This window comes from Thunnus thynnus, chromosome 19 (genome assembly GCF_963924715.1).
Source record: "Thunnus thynnus chromosome 19, fThuThy2.1, whole genome shotgun sequence".
NCBI classification, from domain to species: domain Eukaryota; kingdom Metazoa; phylum Chordata; class Actinopteri; order Scombriformes; family Scombridae; genus Thunnus; species Thunnus thynnus.
Window position 1 is genome coordinate 16,824,450 of NC_089535.1, and position 16,395 is coordinate 16,840,844.

General features: G+C 36.9%; 1 protein-coding gene across 1 annotated transcript; it reads right to left on the reverse strand.

Annotated features, from left to right (window-relative positions):
• Positions 1–776: 776 nt before the first annotated feature.
• Positions 777–15,879, reverse strand: scarb2c (scavenger receptor class B, member 2c). The gene is made up of 12 exons (XM_067573933.1): positions 15,651–15,879; positions 14,775–14,932; positions 12,902–13,046; positions 11,936–12,124; positions 11,625–11,716; positions 9,759–9,878; positions 8,721–8,899; positions 8,485–8,603; positions 6,612–6,685; positions 6,023–6,074; positions 3,800–3,952; positions 777–3,274 (listed from the first exon to the last, which is right to left on the reverse strand). Exons 1-12 carry the CDS (start codon positions 15,771–15,773, stop codon positions 3,236–3,238), a joined length of 1,443 nt encoding a protein of 480 aa, XP_067430034.1. The 5' UTR covers positions 15,774–15,879; the 3' UTR covers positions 777–3,235.
• Between the last annotated feature and the right edge of the window lie 516 nt (positions 15,880–16,395).

Below are 16,395 nucleotides of genomic sequence, written 5' to 3' on the forward strand. Positions count from 1 at the left end.
AGTTTGTTCCAACCAGCAATGGAAATGGGAATTATCCAGCTGAAAATACTCTATAATGTAAGTATGACTGATCAAAACAGTGAACATTCATTATAATGATCATGTAGTTAAAGAAATGGAAAGAGAAACATTTCCAATATCAAGTCATTTGAAGTTGAGTCATTTTCCCTTCTTTCTTTCTCATTACTTGATGAAGAGACTTTAGTAGAAGGTAGTTGAGTCTCAAGTGTAACCTCTTAAAAATGTTTACAAAACTTCATTATTTATATAGCAGGTTTGTAGGTAATTTGTCAATAGTTTCTTTCAAAATTGCCTTAAGTAGTGTGCAAATATTTGTTTTACTAGATAATGATTCATCTGTTGAAATCAAGAGTGATGTGTGTATGTCTGACTTAACATACTTTCAGGGACACATTTCAGATTAAAGACCAGTTAATTGGAGATAGTCCACATGGGGACAAAAGCTGTGTAAAGGCTGATTTTTGGGTCAGTGGTTAAGATTACGGTAAGTCTTCAGGAAATGAATGTAAGTCTATGTAATGTTCCCAAACTGACCTAAGTAAACTTGTATGTGTGTGTGTGCAGCTATACTGTAATTAGGAACATTTCAACACAAATTTCCAACTTCTGCAAAAAATAAATTAGTCAGATCAACCCCTCAAGTTCGTCATAAGGTGATTCATGCTAGACTGGTGACCTCTATACAAAAAGGAAAAAGTTAGCCAATAATTTTGCAATGTGTGATGGAGGGAACACGGACAAGCCTTCAGAGAATGTGAAGCACACAAAGTTTATTGATATGTTGGCGCAAATGACAAGACAATGTGCAAACTGTTACATATGTGACCTACTGAGAGGGTGTAAACATTGATTTTTACTTTTAGTATTGATTTTACTGTTTAAAAAAAATTTCTCTGTTACATATAAAACAAACATTACAACAAAATGAATACAAGACAACTTGTCAGTGATGTGTGTAAAACAGTCGTCAAATTACAAATGTTCTAGTGACATATTCTGTGTAGTGCCGGACAGAAACTCCATTATATTTAATTTAGCAGTAGTAAATCTGTTTAGTAGTACAGACTTTAGCCATAAAAATTATGGACCGTTCCTAGTGGTTAAAAGGGAAAACACTGTTTTCTATTTGGCAAAATATTTATCAGTAGTGTCACTAGCATTCAGCTGTTTGTACACCAGTGAGAGTATGACTTGACTTCAGTTAAAATTTTTTAAAAATTAAATCACACAGTTGGTAAAGTATTGGAAATAGGAGATAGAAAATATTGCGTGTTTCACACCATCAGGAGACAAGACTTGGTACTTCACACCATGCAAAACCTTTCCCTTTATTCTGCTACTGTTGATGTAATACTATTTGGCTGTTATTCCACATGATATGATTCACACGTACTGTAGATTACTGTGTTTACACTAAAGACTACAACAGAGTATATGGTTTCAAAAGGAAGCTGATCCATTTCACTGCAGATTCAAAGCTCCACTCAACCCAAGACACTGAAGAGATACATCTGAACAAAAACTATCAAAGGTGATATTCAAAAAACATCCAACGTTTTCTGAGAACAACAAATTTCATATGGAATATTATATCATTCAAAAAGGTGTACTTGAAAACAGGGTTTTGTATCTGTAACCGTAGTTTTGTAAAATTGTACATTTATGTTTGCTGCTGATTAAGCTGATCTTACAAAGCTCAATGTACAGAACTGCAACACATGCAACATGCAGTAAACATGTCAAAAGTCTGTATGCATGTACACACACTCACATGCAAGTGTTTTTGCCTCACAGGTCATGTAAAATAAATGTAAAAGTTTACAAAACTATTGTTACAGATATAAAACCTTGTTTTCAAGTACACTTTTTGAATGGTATAATATTCCATAATATTATGGTACAGAAAAAATATTCACCACATTAAAGGTATACTATGCAGGATTTGTTGGCTGGTGTTTGTAAACACAGCATTCAAAGTTGGCCCCTCCTCCCCGGCTCAACGACACCAAAGCGAGCTGAGTGGCAGTGGTGGTTGAGCGAGCTAGAGAGTAAATGAAGAGAGCGAGTGGCGATAACAAGAACAAAGCCGTAAAATCGGATTTTCTGATTGTTTTACGGTGGTTGCGTTCTAAAGCACAAATAAACACGCCCACACCCCTGCATACCTCCGCACAACCCTGCAGGAAGGTGCAGCATTGACAGATCTTGTATTTTGTAGACCCCACACCCCATGTGCTGTTATTGGCTAGGAGCTACACACCCACTGACCAAAGGTTGACACCCAGAAGCGTCCTGAACACAGCAAAATAATAAGAAAATCATAAAATACAGGCAGAGGGCAGGGTCTCTGTAGATACATATACCACTACTCACTTCTAGTGATTCATAATTGAGAGGGATTATTTTTGTATGAGTCTATACATTGTTTGTTTGTTTTTTTTTTTAGGAAAATCCTACATATTATACCTCTAAGAGTAAAATATTTTGGCTGCAGTCTTTTTGCATAGAGGGACTTTGTAGTTTACTTTGCTTATGCATAGACAATATAAAAACACAAAAATGTTGATCTTATAAAATTATTAAAGAAGAAAAACATTTCTCTTGCACTAATGCAGCTTCAACTTTCTTATTATTAATGCCTCAACAATCTCACCAAACCACATTAAAAACTTATTACAGCTCACTTTTAAAAACACACATTCCTTCATCACTATTTTCAGTTCTGTAGCCATTTGTCTTATGGACACACACATACACTTAGTCTCACACACATACTCAGAAAAGCAGCGATTTCAAGAAAAAATATCTGTCGAATTATTCTCTTAAATTCCTGGGGGTTTGACTCCCCAGAAAATTCAACAATCAAAATTAGATTTGGTAGGAGATTTACATGATTCATTTCAAGTTATTTCAATCCAAAATCCCATATTTAGAAGTAAAAACGAATACACTCAAATTGAGAAATAGGGATTTCAAAATCATTACAACTCACTTGAAAGGAAAACATTAAACCCAAACCTATAACAAACATAGTCCTCTTGACTTTGTATCCTAAAAGCATTAGATTAAAAACTGTTTAAAAGATGGAAATGTGGTCACGAAAGGAAACTTGTACTTGAGTAGCTTAAAACTGCAGATCCATTGAACTTGTGAAATGTTGGTTTATACTAAAGCAAATATGGCAATCCTCCTTCTTTCACATCCTTTTTTGGTGCTACGATGAGAGCAGGGGCTGTCGTTCAGCAGCAGTGCTCTGAAAAATGAAATAGCACACAAAACAAATATTACCATAAAATATTATGTCTATTAATAGTACATAATAGACATTAGTCATATCTATTCACATGAATGTTTGAGCTTCAATGTACAGAATGATGTATGTGCAGTTTTCACATTCATCTGCTGAAGGGGGAAAGTTTCTTGCCTTAAGACGTATATCTACAAGCAGGATTTTGTGACATCACAAAAAAAAATAAAATTGGGAGGCCAATCATGGTCCAATCTGCAACTTATAGAAATGTGATGTGGAAACTTGAAGCCTCCAGTGCACATGCACTTTTCAGTGAAGTTGGAGACATCTTTTGTCTAACAGTTAAACTTTTGCAAAGATAAACATTTGCATATTTATTGATTTAGGGTTTTTCAATGAGGGAAAAGGAATAGACGTAATTTTAAGAATGTTTAACAAGGTTATTAAACTAACTCAGAACAAACTCAAATGAAAGTGACTTTTCTACATGACCACACAAACTCATCAGTGTTTATCTCAAACACTCACCTCTGGGATCTTTTGTCGACACATCAGGAACATGAAGATTCCTCCCAGGAGGATGCCTAGACCTATCAGCATGAAAGGAATGTTCACCACCACATTCTCCTCGAGAACAATCACCTTCAGCTTTCTGACTGAGACGTCGTCGATGATGACGCTCTACGAAGATGGTGGGAGAAAAGACTGGGGGTGAGTTACAGTTCAACTCAACACATAAAACTGTCTGAAATCACTCCCTCGTTCACTCATTCACTACTCCCTATATAATAGACACTCAATAGTTTACTCAATAGCGAGGAGTAAAGTGAGATTTCGGACATTTACTAATCTTTATCAGTTTGTGTCATCACCGTCAGCTGTAGAGTTGCACAACAGTAATTTTTATCTATAAAATGCACTGCATTGCATTTTGGGATTGTCAACAGAAGGAGTGTACATGCCAGAATACAACTTTTTTTCATGTCAGTGTGGAATTTTTGAGAGCTCTATATAGAGATCAATTCCAATTCAATTTCAATTCAATTTAATTCAATTTTATTTATATAGCGCCAAATCAAAACAGAAGTTATCTCGGGGCACTTTTCACATAGAGCAGGCCTAGACCATACTCTTTAATTTACCGAGACCCAACATTCCCCAATGAGCAAGCAAAATTTGCACACTCTAAATTCTTAAACAATAAAATGACAGAGGGCAAATATAGTGCACTATCTAGTAAACAAGGAGTGATTTCAGACACAAGAGTCTACAGCCATGCTAGCACTACTGTGTGGCTGTACTTAGGCACAGTGGTGCCTAAGTGGTGCCTAAGTACAGTGGTGCCTAAGTACAGTGCGTGTTCATCATCTTAGTTTAGCATGGTAGCATGCTGACATTTGCTAATTAGCACTAAACAAAAGTACAGCTGAGGCTGATGGGAACGTCATCAGTTTTGCAAGTATTTGGTCATAAACCAAAGTATGGGAAAAGTCTAATTTAGACCTGATTATGGTGCTGGATGAAAAGTAAAGAAGAAGTCAGGTGATCACCAAAGTCATTAGGATTCATCCTCTGTGCACCATGGATATTTGTACAAAATATTATGGCATTCCATCTAATATTTGATGAGATATAGACTGATCAGCTGACATTGTCGTCCCAAGAGTCACACTGCTAGTGAGGCAACAGTGAACAAAGAAAACACTACCTGAGGTCAATTATCTATTACAGTAAACATTTAACTTCATTATTCTGTCATTTCGTGTCTGTTATTTATTGCACCCAAGTTGAGTGCTTTCATAAAAGTAGGTGCTTTTCAAAATGTCAATCATCTAAATTTAGAACAAACAGGCCTTTTTCACAGCAGAAAATCACAGGTGTTACTAATAACATTAATGATGGCTCTGCTCTACTCAAGTAACTACAGTCCCAGTAAATCACGACTGTAAAACTGAAGCAGCTAAATTAAATTCAGCCATCATTAATTTCATTATTTACATCTGTGCTTTTCCCACTCCCACATGTCAGAATACCTTCCATGGAAAAGGCCTAGTAAGGTCCCTGCCAAAACCTGTCACCTTAAAAGTTTTATTGCCACATCTGTGTCTTCTTGTTTGTGCTCTCATTATAAGACTCAACTCATAGAGACTTAAAGTCTCTTAAAAACTTGGAACTAAGTCTTATAGACTTAGACGATGGCTCTGCTCTACTCAAGTAACTACAGTCCCAGTAAAACACAACTGTAAAACTGAAGCAGCTAAATTAAATTCAGCCATCATTAATTTTATCTCTAACTAAGTCTTATAGACTTAGTTCCAGGCAAGATTAAACAAAGGTTTTAATTTTAAAAAGACAAAAACAGGGAAGGCACATATTGATCTCAGCCTATTAATCTTAACTGTGGGTACATAGGCTAAATGACACTGGTATCCCATCTTAAAAAGAGGAATCCACTTTACAAACAAACCACTGTCTGAGCCAATCAGCAACAAATACTGAATATTACCTTGTTGATAACATAAATGCAAACATTTTAATGTGTAGTTTGAATGCTAGAGTCCAGCAATGAGATGCATCACTGAGATTCTGTGACTGACAGATGGACGTAATGGGTAAGAACAATAAACTCTTTGTGTCTCTGAGTATGGCATACATTTAATTTGGATTTGGATTGTTGATGATCTGCCTGCAAATCAGTGTTTTAGTATGACTGAGACAACTATGACAAAAAAGGTTTGTGTGTGTTTGTACCTCATTTAGGTAAACCACAGGTAAGACCACTGTCCTCACGTTTCCCGTTTGACTGAAAGAAAAATGAAATTATTTACAATGTTTTTCCCACCATCAGTATTATTTTGTGGTTCTTATTAGTATTCCGAACATTCACTCATAAATGAATACATAAGTGGCAAAGATACATTCAGAAAACTTCATTTGATGTTGTCTTACAACTAAATCTTTATGAAAATGCTATTCAGTGTGTAAATACATAGTTGCAGTGTTAAAACTGTTTCTGTTACAAGGTTAGTTTGTCTGTCTAGACATCGTTTGACAACATGTTTATCTGATAGGTCTAGACTCAACATTATCGTGCTGTTTTGTTTCTTCAGACCGTGAAGTGGATGCGTAACAAGTGAGGCAGGACTGTCCAAAAGTCCATTCATCATGATGATGGTGGCATAACTGCTTTATAGTTATCTTACTAGCAACCCTTCCTAGACTATGGTAGTCATGCGGCTATTACAGCTTAATATGAAGCCAGTATGGTTAATAAAACAAGAGGCAGTGTCACCACAGCTAGGCAGTAACTAGACACCGATGAGGTCAATGAGTTGATTACCTGAAGGTGGGAATTTTCTCTACATAGACGTTGATCTGGATACGCTTGGCTGCTTGCAGGACGAATCCTGTCAGCTGCAAAACAGAATAAACTTTGTTAGGAACACATAGTTTTAATTTGTAAATTAAAGGTGAATAACGACATTTAACAGTGCTGATGTGTATGCAGAGCTATACACATATCTGTCAGAGCTAATGTAAGAATATTTATGCCGTATTACAGCCTCTAATAATTATTTAGCATATTCAGCAGCAATACCACATGTTATCAAGCCACCACGTATTATGTTCAAGATCTTTATGCTGAAAATATTTTTCAGTCAATGCTTTTTGTATTTCGCTTTGGACAAAAGCATCTGCCAAATGAATAAATGTAAATCTGGTTCGGCAGAATTGATCTGAGAGCTAACAAACCAACCATCCCATGTACACACTAATGAATGCTGTAAACAGATTATCTGCATACATCTTTATCGTAGGTGATCAAAGTGAAATTCACAGCTCTGAAGCTGGAAATGTACATGGTTTGGTCTTCCTCTTGAGTTGCACAGGGCGCTGCCACCCACAGTATTTATGACAGGATTCAGTCTAAATGATGTCATATGGTGACACAGTGAAGATTATAGTATATTAGGGAGAGTAAATAGACGAGACAGTAGCTTGTTTACTGGGTTCAAAGACGTGTAACTTTATGATGTCACCACCTTACATGTTGATCTTCATAAAGTGTAAGTGAATTAGTATAAAATGAAGTGTTCTGTACGTGTCACAATTATTTGGGCAACTTTTTTTTCCACATTTTACTTCCTTGTTTAAGACTAGGCTTTAATTTAATAGATAACATTTAAAATTATATCAATGCAGTCTTCTAAAATGTACTGCAAAAAGAAAAAAGAAGTTAAATAATGTCTAAATTCAACTTTTTCTTTTTAAATGGGGATGGTTAAAGCATGTTTTCAGATATATATTACTGAACTTCAAATGCAAAGCAAGTACTACATGTCCTCCAATCTGTAGAGAGACTCAAACTACACTCTGTCTTAAAACTGATTAATTATTGCACAAATATTTTATGCCTTACTTATCTTTCCTTGCTTTGATCTTGAGGTGTATCAGCCAAATAACTTTGTTAACAATATCTTGGACTCCTCTAATGGATTGTAATGTTTTAAATTTTTAAATCATGTACACTTTTGCCAGCAGGCAATACAAAATGGCACCACGAAGACAAAACAAAACTTCATATAAATTTTGCTTTAAAGTAGAAGATGCACTGAAGAAAATGACTGTATCTCTGAGTCAGGAATTATCTGAGGGGGCGGCAAATAGTAACCCCAAACCCAAGTACATACAGAATTACATGAAACTACTCTTAATATCTATCTTTTTATTTTATATTTATTTATTATATCTTTTTTAAATTCTTTCTGATAAACAAACATTCAGCCACACAATGTGCATCTGAAGACATAGTACTTTTTCTGGTCTGCTTCATATAATCACTGATTTGCCACAGGCTCAGTTATCACTACATATGATAAGAGCTGTTAGAGCTTATCTCTGGTGACAGCTCTGTACCAAGTACCTCTGCTTTAATTTTTAACCACTGTTTAAAAAAAGAAACTCTGCCTTAAAGGACCAGTGTGTAGGATTTAGTGGCATCTAGTGGTGAAGTTGCAGATTGCAACCTAATGAATACACCTCCCCCAAGGTACAGAAGTTAAGAAGCTGAGATAGTTCACCATCTAGTGGTAAGCAAAATGTCTTAGTGCCAAGTTTTATGCCAGTTTTCGAATCAGTTTATTACATTTTCAACATGAACTAACAACTTGCAGACAAATGACATCTTCGAGTATTAAAGTTAGAATTCCTACCGGATTGATATCGATGGTAGTCTCGTGATGCTCCTTCTTAGGCATCATGCCAAATACATCCTGAACAAATTTCTCATCTGCCTGGTAGAAGTGTGGTGAAGACATTATGATGGGAGCTCCTAAACACACAAAATAATCAGTTACAACAACATTATGGAAGATGTTGAGCAGAGCAGATACAGAAAAACAACATTTCGGGTGAAGATAATACACCAGCTGCTTAATGCACTTCCCACCTTGTTTACATGCACTGACATTAAGCACACCAGAGCCCAGGCAGTTTCCAGCAGGGACACAGAAGCCTGCGTTGGCTGGGTTCACAGTCAGATTGGCGAACACCTCACTGGGGGGACTGAAGCGGTACCCAGGGATCCCCTTCACTATCACATCCTCCTCATATAAAGCATACAGAGACCTTTGAAATAGAGTCAGATGCTGGTTAATCTTTGCAGGCTCGAATAAATTCTGTAAAGCTGAAAGAGCAACAAAAGAGGAAAGGTTTGCGCAGATTTTGCTCTATGGTAAGCTGGTTTACAGTAAACCTACTCAGCACGATGTTTTGGTATGCCACTGCCTCATAAACCTTGACTGTTGAGTCTCTTCACAATCTCAGCCAGCAGTTAGTTAACCTGTATACGTTGTACTCTCTGTTCTGATGTATGAGCAATCACAAATAATTAATATTAGTTGTTTTTAAGCAGCACTAAATCAGTAGTAAGCTAGCAGTGACCTCATTCAAGAGGCTAACACTGACCAGCTATGCAAGCAACCAGGTTAAATAGGCATCCATAATCCAGACCTGAATAATGCTGAGGGAAAGGCTTAGGAAGACATTCTTAGCATGATTGAGGGGAGAGCTGTTTCCCTAACTGACTCAAGCCAGGCAGATAAGACCAGACAAGGAATGTCCAACAAAAAAAGCAACAGAGAGCCATAGCTAATTGAGATTGCTTTTATAGTACCTAAAGCTGTTGGTGTGTTCAGAAATGTTAAGCAAATTTTCCACTGAGTGGAATACCTACCTAGTGTGTTTTCAACATCTATTCACTATAGATTCTCAATGAAAAAATAATTGTACACAAAACCCAAATGAGTTTAGTGGTCAAATGTAAAGGCTCTGACTCCACTTTTTATTCTATCAGCCCAAGAGATGCCAGGAGCTTCATCTGAACATACACATAAAATACATAAATATGATGATTTGGTATTTGCTCAGAAACATTTGTAGATACACTTTGTCTTGCAGTATGGTCCTTGGAAAACTTGGAACTCACCTGCACAGGTCAGAGGAGAACATGTAGAGCGTCTCATTCTTGGTGATGACTGGATGGAAAGACGCTCCGTTGGTTCCATTTATCATATTGCACTCATCAGAGGTCCACCAATTCAGTGAGCTGCACGCATACACAAAAAAGTGAAGTATTAATGTGTTTGTTTGCGTCAGTTTATCATTTATGCATTTCAAAATCAAGCACTTTCATGCATTGAGAATACCCAGCATCTAACAACACCTCTCCTTTGTCAGCTGATTGACAGCTAAACAATTTGTTAGCTAAAAAATATGTTTTTTTAATGTTTTAAAGGGTGTGATCTTGCAGTAGATCAAGATTGCAAAACGTATGTAGGTCAGAATAAGGCTAAAGCTGCTGCTGCTCTAACCGAATACAAATCCTTTGTGTGATAAAGGAAAAATCCAATGCTTTAAGGCCCTATTTTAACCATGCAAGTGCAACAACAAGCACAAGGTTGTAGGTCTTGTGCATGGACAGCGTGGGCATCTCCATGCGCACCTACTATTTTGTTTCATGTACGTGCAGCAGCCCAAAGTGCAAAAGTGATCAGTGGGTGTGATGATTATTGAACACTCTCTCAGCCAGTCACATCACAGGTCTCATAGCTCTGAAACGGCTGTGCCAATCACAGTTAAGCGTAATGACAGCTCAACAAACAAATGTCTGGATGGTTCAGAGCGCCACAACATGAACACACATCACCACAAATGTGCAGCCAAAGACAGATGGACACAGATGGAGCAGATTTAACTGTCCTGCTGCCTTCAGACGCTGCAGGGATTTAATGAACTGAAGGAGGAGCTTTTCATACAGTATAAAACAGCTGTGGGCAAAAGATACTCTAAGAATCACCCACATTCATTCATAGTTCAATGCAGACTAATTTACTGACATTCCTACTTCAACCACAATTTTGGTTGTAGAGTGTTTAATTTAAATAACTTATTCATATTTCAAGAATTAATCCATTATTGCAGCACGTTTGCAGTAAGTATATAGTTTGCTCTTGTTGATAAAATCACCAAAGCAGCAGCAGATTGACGCTGCGCCAGAAAGAGACGTGGTTGTGAGACGTCTCTTTTCAGCACAATGTCTAGGACCAAATTTCAACCAAAATACAACAACTCGCTTTGTGCTGCTTCATTTGAATGATCCTCCCACCTTTGTGCCTCTCCTCCCACCTTTTGCTCTGCACGGGTCACCAAAATACCACACAGACAGGCAAAGCAAGTTTCAAGGTCAGGAAAATACCAAATAGTCGGAGTGCTGGTTGTTGCGCCTCCACAAAAAAAGGGCCTTTAGTCTGTGTGCTAGCCTAAGCTAACTGCCTGCAGGCTGCAGCTTCATATTTAACTTACAGATTTAAGAGTTGTATTGATCTTCTCATCTAAGTGCAGTGTTACCTGGCTAACAAGTCAAGTATGGAAGATCATCGTTATATCTTACTGGCAGACTCGACAGAAGAGTCAGAAATTAGTTTTTAAAAGAGAAAAAGAGATGAAAGAAAGCATTAAAAAGAGGATTAACATTGGAGTGGCTTTTTGAGATGGAAAGCTCTTTAGACAGACACAGTGAGTAGCTTTCCCTGCTTTCTGTTAGATATGACCATGATAGACTATTTGAGTTAGTTGCTTTAACTAACCAATTAACCTAAATAATCATCTCATTAATCATTACATGGACAGCCCCAGAAATAGTGTTATATCAACTGTGATATGACAATGATTTTATATATAATTATATTACTTGTTGTCCCAACCTCATCCAATGAATTTACATGTGATCAATGATTCTCACTGATTGGATTTACAGAGTGACTTTATGCTGCAGGTCAGCAGAGACAATTACCTTTCACCATTCCATGTATCCACTCGAGCAAAGTCCCTGTAGTCTTGCTGGCCAGTGAAGAACATGTATTCTCCATCATTGGAAGCATTGGACTGTAAGCAAAAACAAACAAACAAACAGCTCTCACACAACGAAGCCAAAAACAAAAAACAAAAGAAGTGTGTCTATAGAGTAGAATTAATCTAAAACTTTTTTGTGATTTCTATAGGGTTTCTGTGCAATTATCTTGATGATTTTGTACCATTACATGAATATAATCACTTCAGTCTGTAGAATGTATACAATAATGTATTAATATGCTGAAATGAGACCTTGTAGAAGAGTCCGAAAACGTCATCCAGCTCGGGTCTGATCACTTTGAGGGCTTTGAGCAGTTCATCTTCATATCCCCACAGCAGCTCTCCCACTGTACGGGTGGTGAATAGGCCCTCCCCTGTGGACTTCATGTAGGATGAGATAAAGCTGGCCACCCAAGAGTTCTTGAATTTCTCCATCACCGTCTACAAGGAGGGAGGAAGGAAAGGGGTCAAGTTAAAGACAACCTCTTATGTAAGGAGCTAAATTTAATAAGTTCTATGACAAAATTAATCATTTACTTGTGTAACATTTTTAAAAAATATATAGGGATGTTCACATTACAGTAGCACATTCCTACAGAACATATAATCACTGATTCACTGCTATATTTTTTAACAGTGAAAGGAAATCACTTCCAATAAAGAAAAATAAAACACTTGAGAGACCAGAACAAGATTATTAGATAAAAACTAGACAGCATGTACCAAACTGTAACCTGCAAGAGTAAACTATTGCATTTCTCTGTCAAGTTAGTTTAATAATTATCAATAGTAGCTGTAAAAAATTAAATCTGCATCATATGAATGCTAAATGATAAACATTATATAAGTATAAAAAATTGTGAATTTCTTTAGAAATCCTTTTCTTTTTTTGTGGCTGCTGAAAATCATCCCATAACCTTTTAGGAAGGCATAACACCTGATTTACTCTGCATTATTTCATAGCTGTAACCTTTTTGTTCCAAAGAGTGAAGCACTTAATATTTAAAATAAATAAATTAAATAAATAAAACTGGGGATCATTTTTGTAACTGAGGAAAACCATATTTTTTTGCTTTTTATTCCACAGGTATAAATGTGAAAGCTAGCATTGAAATCCAATGCTTTCACTGTGAAAAGAAAACAATACTACTGTGACTCAATAATGTATTATCAAACCACACTGGGGATCTAGTGATTTGATGGATTTCTTCAGCTCACCACGGCGGGGATGTTGACTGTCCTGATGAGGTCACTCTCTGGACCTCGGGACATGTTGGGCTGGAATATGTAGGTTTTAGTGTTGACAGCTGTTACTTTGGTGCCATTTTCATGGAAGCTCACTTCCTCCATAGGCCGGTACTCCCTGTATAAAAAAAAACAAAACACAACTGGGTTAATTGTTACAGAGCGGCAGCCAAACATGTAGAGAGAGAAACAAACCTTAAATAAGTTTGTTCAGGATGACGATATGGCTCTATCTTCCTACATTCAGTCTTAAATCCCTAAGTCCCATGTTGAGTATTAGACACAACATTAACATTAACACCATACACAAGGATGGCCAAGAATTTGGCACCTCAAACTGCAGAAAAAAATGGTACTTCTGTAACGAAAGTCATATTTGGCTCAAATACAGCATGGCACACAGAAGTAGAGGTTTTCTCTGTGGTTTTTTTTCCCTTCCTGGCTCAATTTCATGCCACCGTCAAACAAAACACATCCTTGCGGTTGTTGGGCAACACAAACAGCTGTTGTGATGCAATTATTGACGACTGAAATTCCTCTGCAACTTCTCTGTTCATAAAGGTGAATCTCAGCTGTTCTACACTACACTGATTATCTTCTTGTAACTTGAAACTTGTAATTGTGAAAGTGCAGGTCAGGAGATTGAATTAGAATCACTTTTTCTCAACAACTTCAGAGAGGAACATTTGTGACTATTTGGCTCAACTTAATGTACAACTATAAAGTTTTTGTAGTGCCAAAAAAGATGTGTATGGTGTAAAAAAATAGGGGTTTACAGGATAATATGAACTTAAAGTATGGACTGGGTGAGTTATGGGTCAAAGGGTTATTTCAAGTAACACCCCATTTATACAGATAGTGAAAGCTTTCATAATCCTTGTCACCTCAAGTATTAACCCTACTCATCACTGGGTTGGCAGTTAAACCTGTCATGCTGTTAAAGAGCTGCTATTTGGTACAATGAAATGTTTTTGGCAGTGGAAAAGAAGGAAGGGAAAACAAAATTAATTCAGAGGTGCAGTCCTAATATCAAAGCGAGACAAACTGGCAGCTGTACAAAGCTACTGTGTCAGTGTTGACGGTGGAGAGTCAAATAAGCTGCTTATTTATCAAGCCAGCCAGAGGCAGAACGAAACTAATTTTTCTCTGCGTCTAACCCTGCTAAATGTCACTGTCATTTATGTAAAGACAATAATTCCAGAAAAGCAGAACATGTGGTTTTTAAAATGAATTGAAGAGCTATTGTATTTTTTTTTCCCACTGTATTTTTTAACTGATGCAAATTCAACATGCTTGAAACATCTGAGTGACCACATAAGCATAAATATTTTCTAAATAAATACACAACCAAACATATTTTGGAGAGCTCTCCATTTTGTGTCTGGTAGCTTTTTTTGATTTTATTGTGCACTGTAGATGCCCTGTGGTCACATTTTTTATGTAAACCTAACCTACTTAAATGCTGGGAATTCTTGACAGACAAATGATTGCTCTGTGGACTTATTTTCTTTGTCAATCAAAATACTTTTATAGTAGTGGATGTTCTGCTTTCATGTGCACCTCTGCCCTAAAGTAAGTAGTAAGTAGTGAGTATCTTCTTTTTTTTCTCCTTTGTGTTTCGGTTAATCTAATCATCATCTTGGCGCCTTTCCACTTTGAGGAATGATGAGATTTCCATTGTCTTTAAGACAGCCAAATGCTTTAAACTCACTCCAAGAGTACTAGTTTTACCCCACCCCCCTTTAAATCTACATGGCTTGTCTTCTGACTGTGACATCTGCATTGTTTTGTTTAACCAGACAAATGGAGAAACAAAAGTTAAGCCTTTTTCCATTTCCTCTCTCACCTGTATGTATACGGCCCAATCTCCACCACAGCAGGCTTGTCCCCATCCAGCACTTCCAGGGGATTGGTCAGATTGAAGAAGTAAAACTGCATGTAGATAGGTGCTGGTGGATTCTCCCAGGCATCAAACGCCAATGTGCCATTCTTCAAAACGATTTCCTATGGGGGGACAGAGGGCAGTGGGTTACAAGTCCTGCACAGCTGAGAAAAATGTGTGACTTCAGACGGATCATTTCCTGCTGACTAAGCTTGTCCTCCCATCATATGACAAATAACCTTTCTGTCTGAAAGTGGTGAAATCACCATGTGATTTATGAGTTTATGTTGTGTTACTTATTTCACATTAAAGTAGGCCAATGAGGGGAGGATATCACAGAGCTGGTATATATAGAGGCAAAATAACATTGAAAGCAACTATGTCACTCAAGTGGTACTCATTTAAATTATGTATAACAAAATTTTAATATTACTTTTTATGATAGGAATGGACATTTTTAAGATAAATAACATAACAGTTATTAAAATAGTTCATAAAAATGACTAAATACAAGTTGTCTGTGACAGTATTAGCAGTAACTAGAACAACAACATGTCTAATTTTGCTAGTCGTCTGAAAATAGCGTTCCTAAATGTGAGTCATTTGTAAAACATTCAGCTCAATTAGTCAGCTGAAGAGCAACAAAGCTATCCAGCTAACATTTACATATTGAAACTTAGTGGCGAAATGGAAACACGACAGACTGTCTTTGTTGTTTGGTCAGTTCAAGCTGTAATGTATAACATTAGTCGTCACCAAAATGTTAGCTTACTAAGCGATTGTCTAACGTTAACGGTTGATTTTAAAAACGACGTTAGCCTGAATAAACTGCTTGCTTACCTTTTCAACCGCCGACTGTAGAAAATGTGGAAACACGTTAGACAAGACCATAGAAATGCCCGCAATCAGAAGTAACATAGAAAACACTCCAGTGCTGTAAATGCAACATAGTTTCAGTAGCATGATGGGCGGACAGGTTGATATCTCGCAGCGACAGCCTCAACTGACATTAGCTACAGTGTGTGTTGTGTTTGTTGTGAGAACTTGCTCGATGGAGCAAAGACTCCAACGAACAGAACAAAACAACTCCCTGTTACCACTTCCGCTTTCCTTCGACAGTCGACGGCTTCCTGAAGCACGCAGCCGTGACGTACACAAATTACAGTAATGTATTTAAAATAGCTGACGTAATGCAAGGTATAATTTATAATTCTGGGATATATCGGCCTCAAACATTCATTTAGTGGCTGATAAAATAACGTTTTTTAAGACATTAGCTAGTTGTGAAAGCCCAACTGTAAGGAGAGTATCTATCTTGCAGATGAACACTCTTTGTTTTTAATCACATGACAGTAACACCCCATCTTTCAGTCTATTGTCAGAACCTTTTCACTACCTGTTAGTGTCAAACAAAGGCCAAAACATAATATAATCAGTGGTGGAAAGTAACTAAGTATATTTACACAAGTACTCTATTTAAGTACAATTTTGAGGTACTTGTACTGTACTCGAGTATTTTCATTTTATGCTACTTAATACTTCCACTCTACTACATTTCAGAAATATTGTACTTTCTACTCCACTA

Bases quoted from the DNA above. Each gene is read 5' to 3' on its own strand.
- scarb2c (XM_067573933.1), bottom strand. From the start codon at position 15,773: ATGCTACTGAAACTATGTTGCATTTACAGCACTGGAGTGTTTTCTATG. The intron at 13,047-14,774 runs GTGAGAGAGGAA...TTTTTTATACAG, and splicing joins ATTGGGCCGTATACATACAG to GGAGTACCGGCCTATGGAGG. The intron at 9,879-11,624 runs GTAATTGTCTCT...GTATGCGTGCAG, and splicing joins GATACATGGAATGGTGAAAG to CTCACTGAATTGGTGGACCT.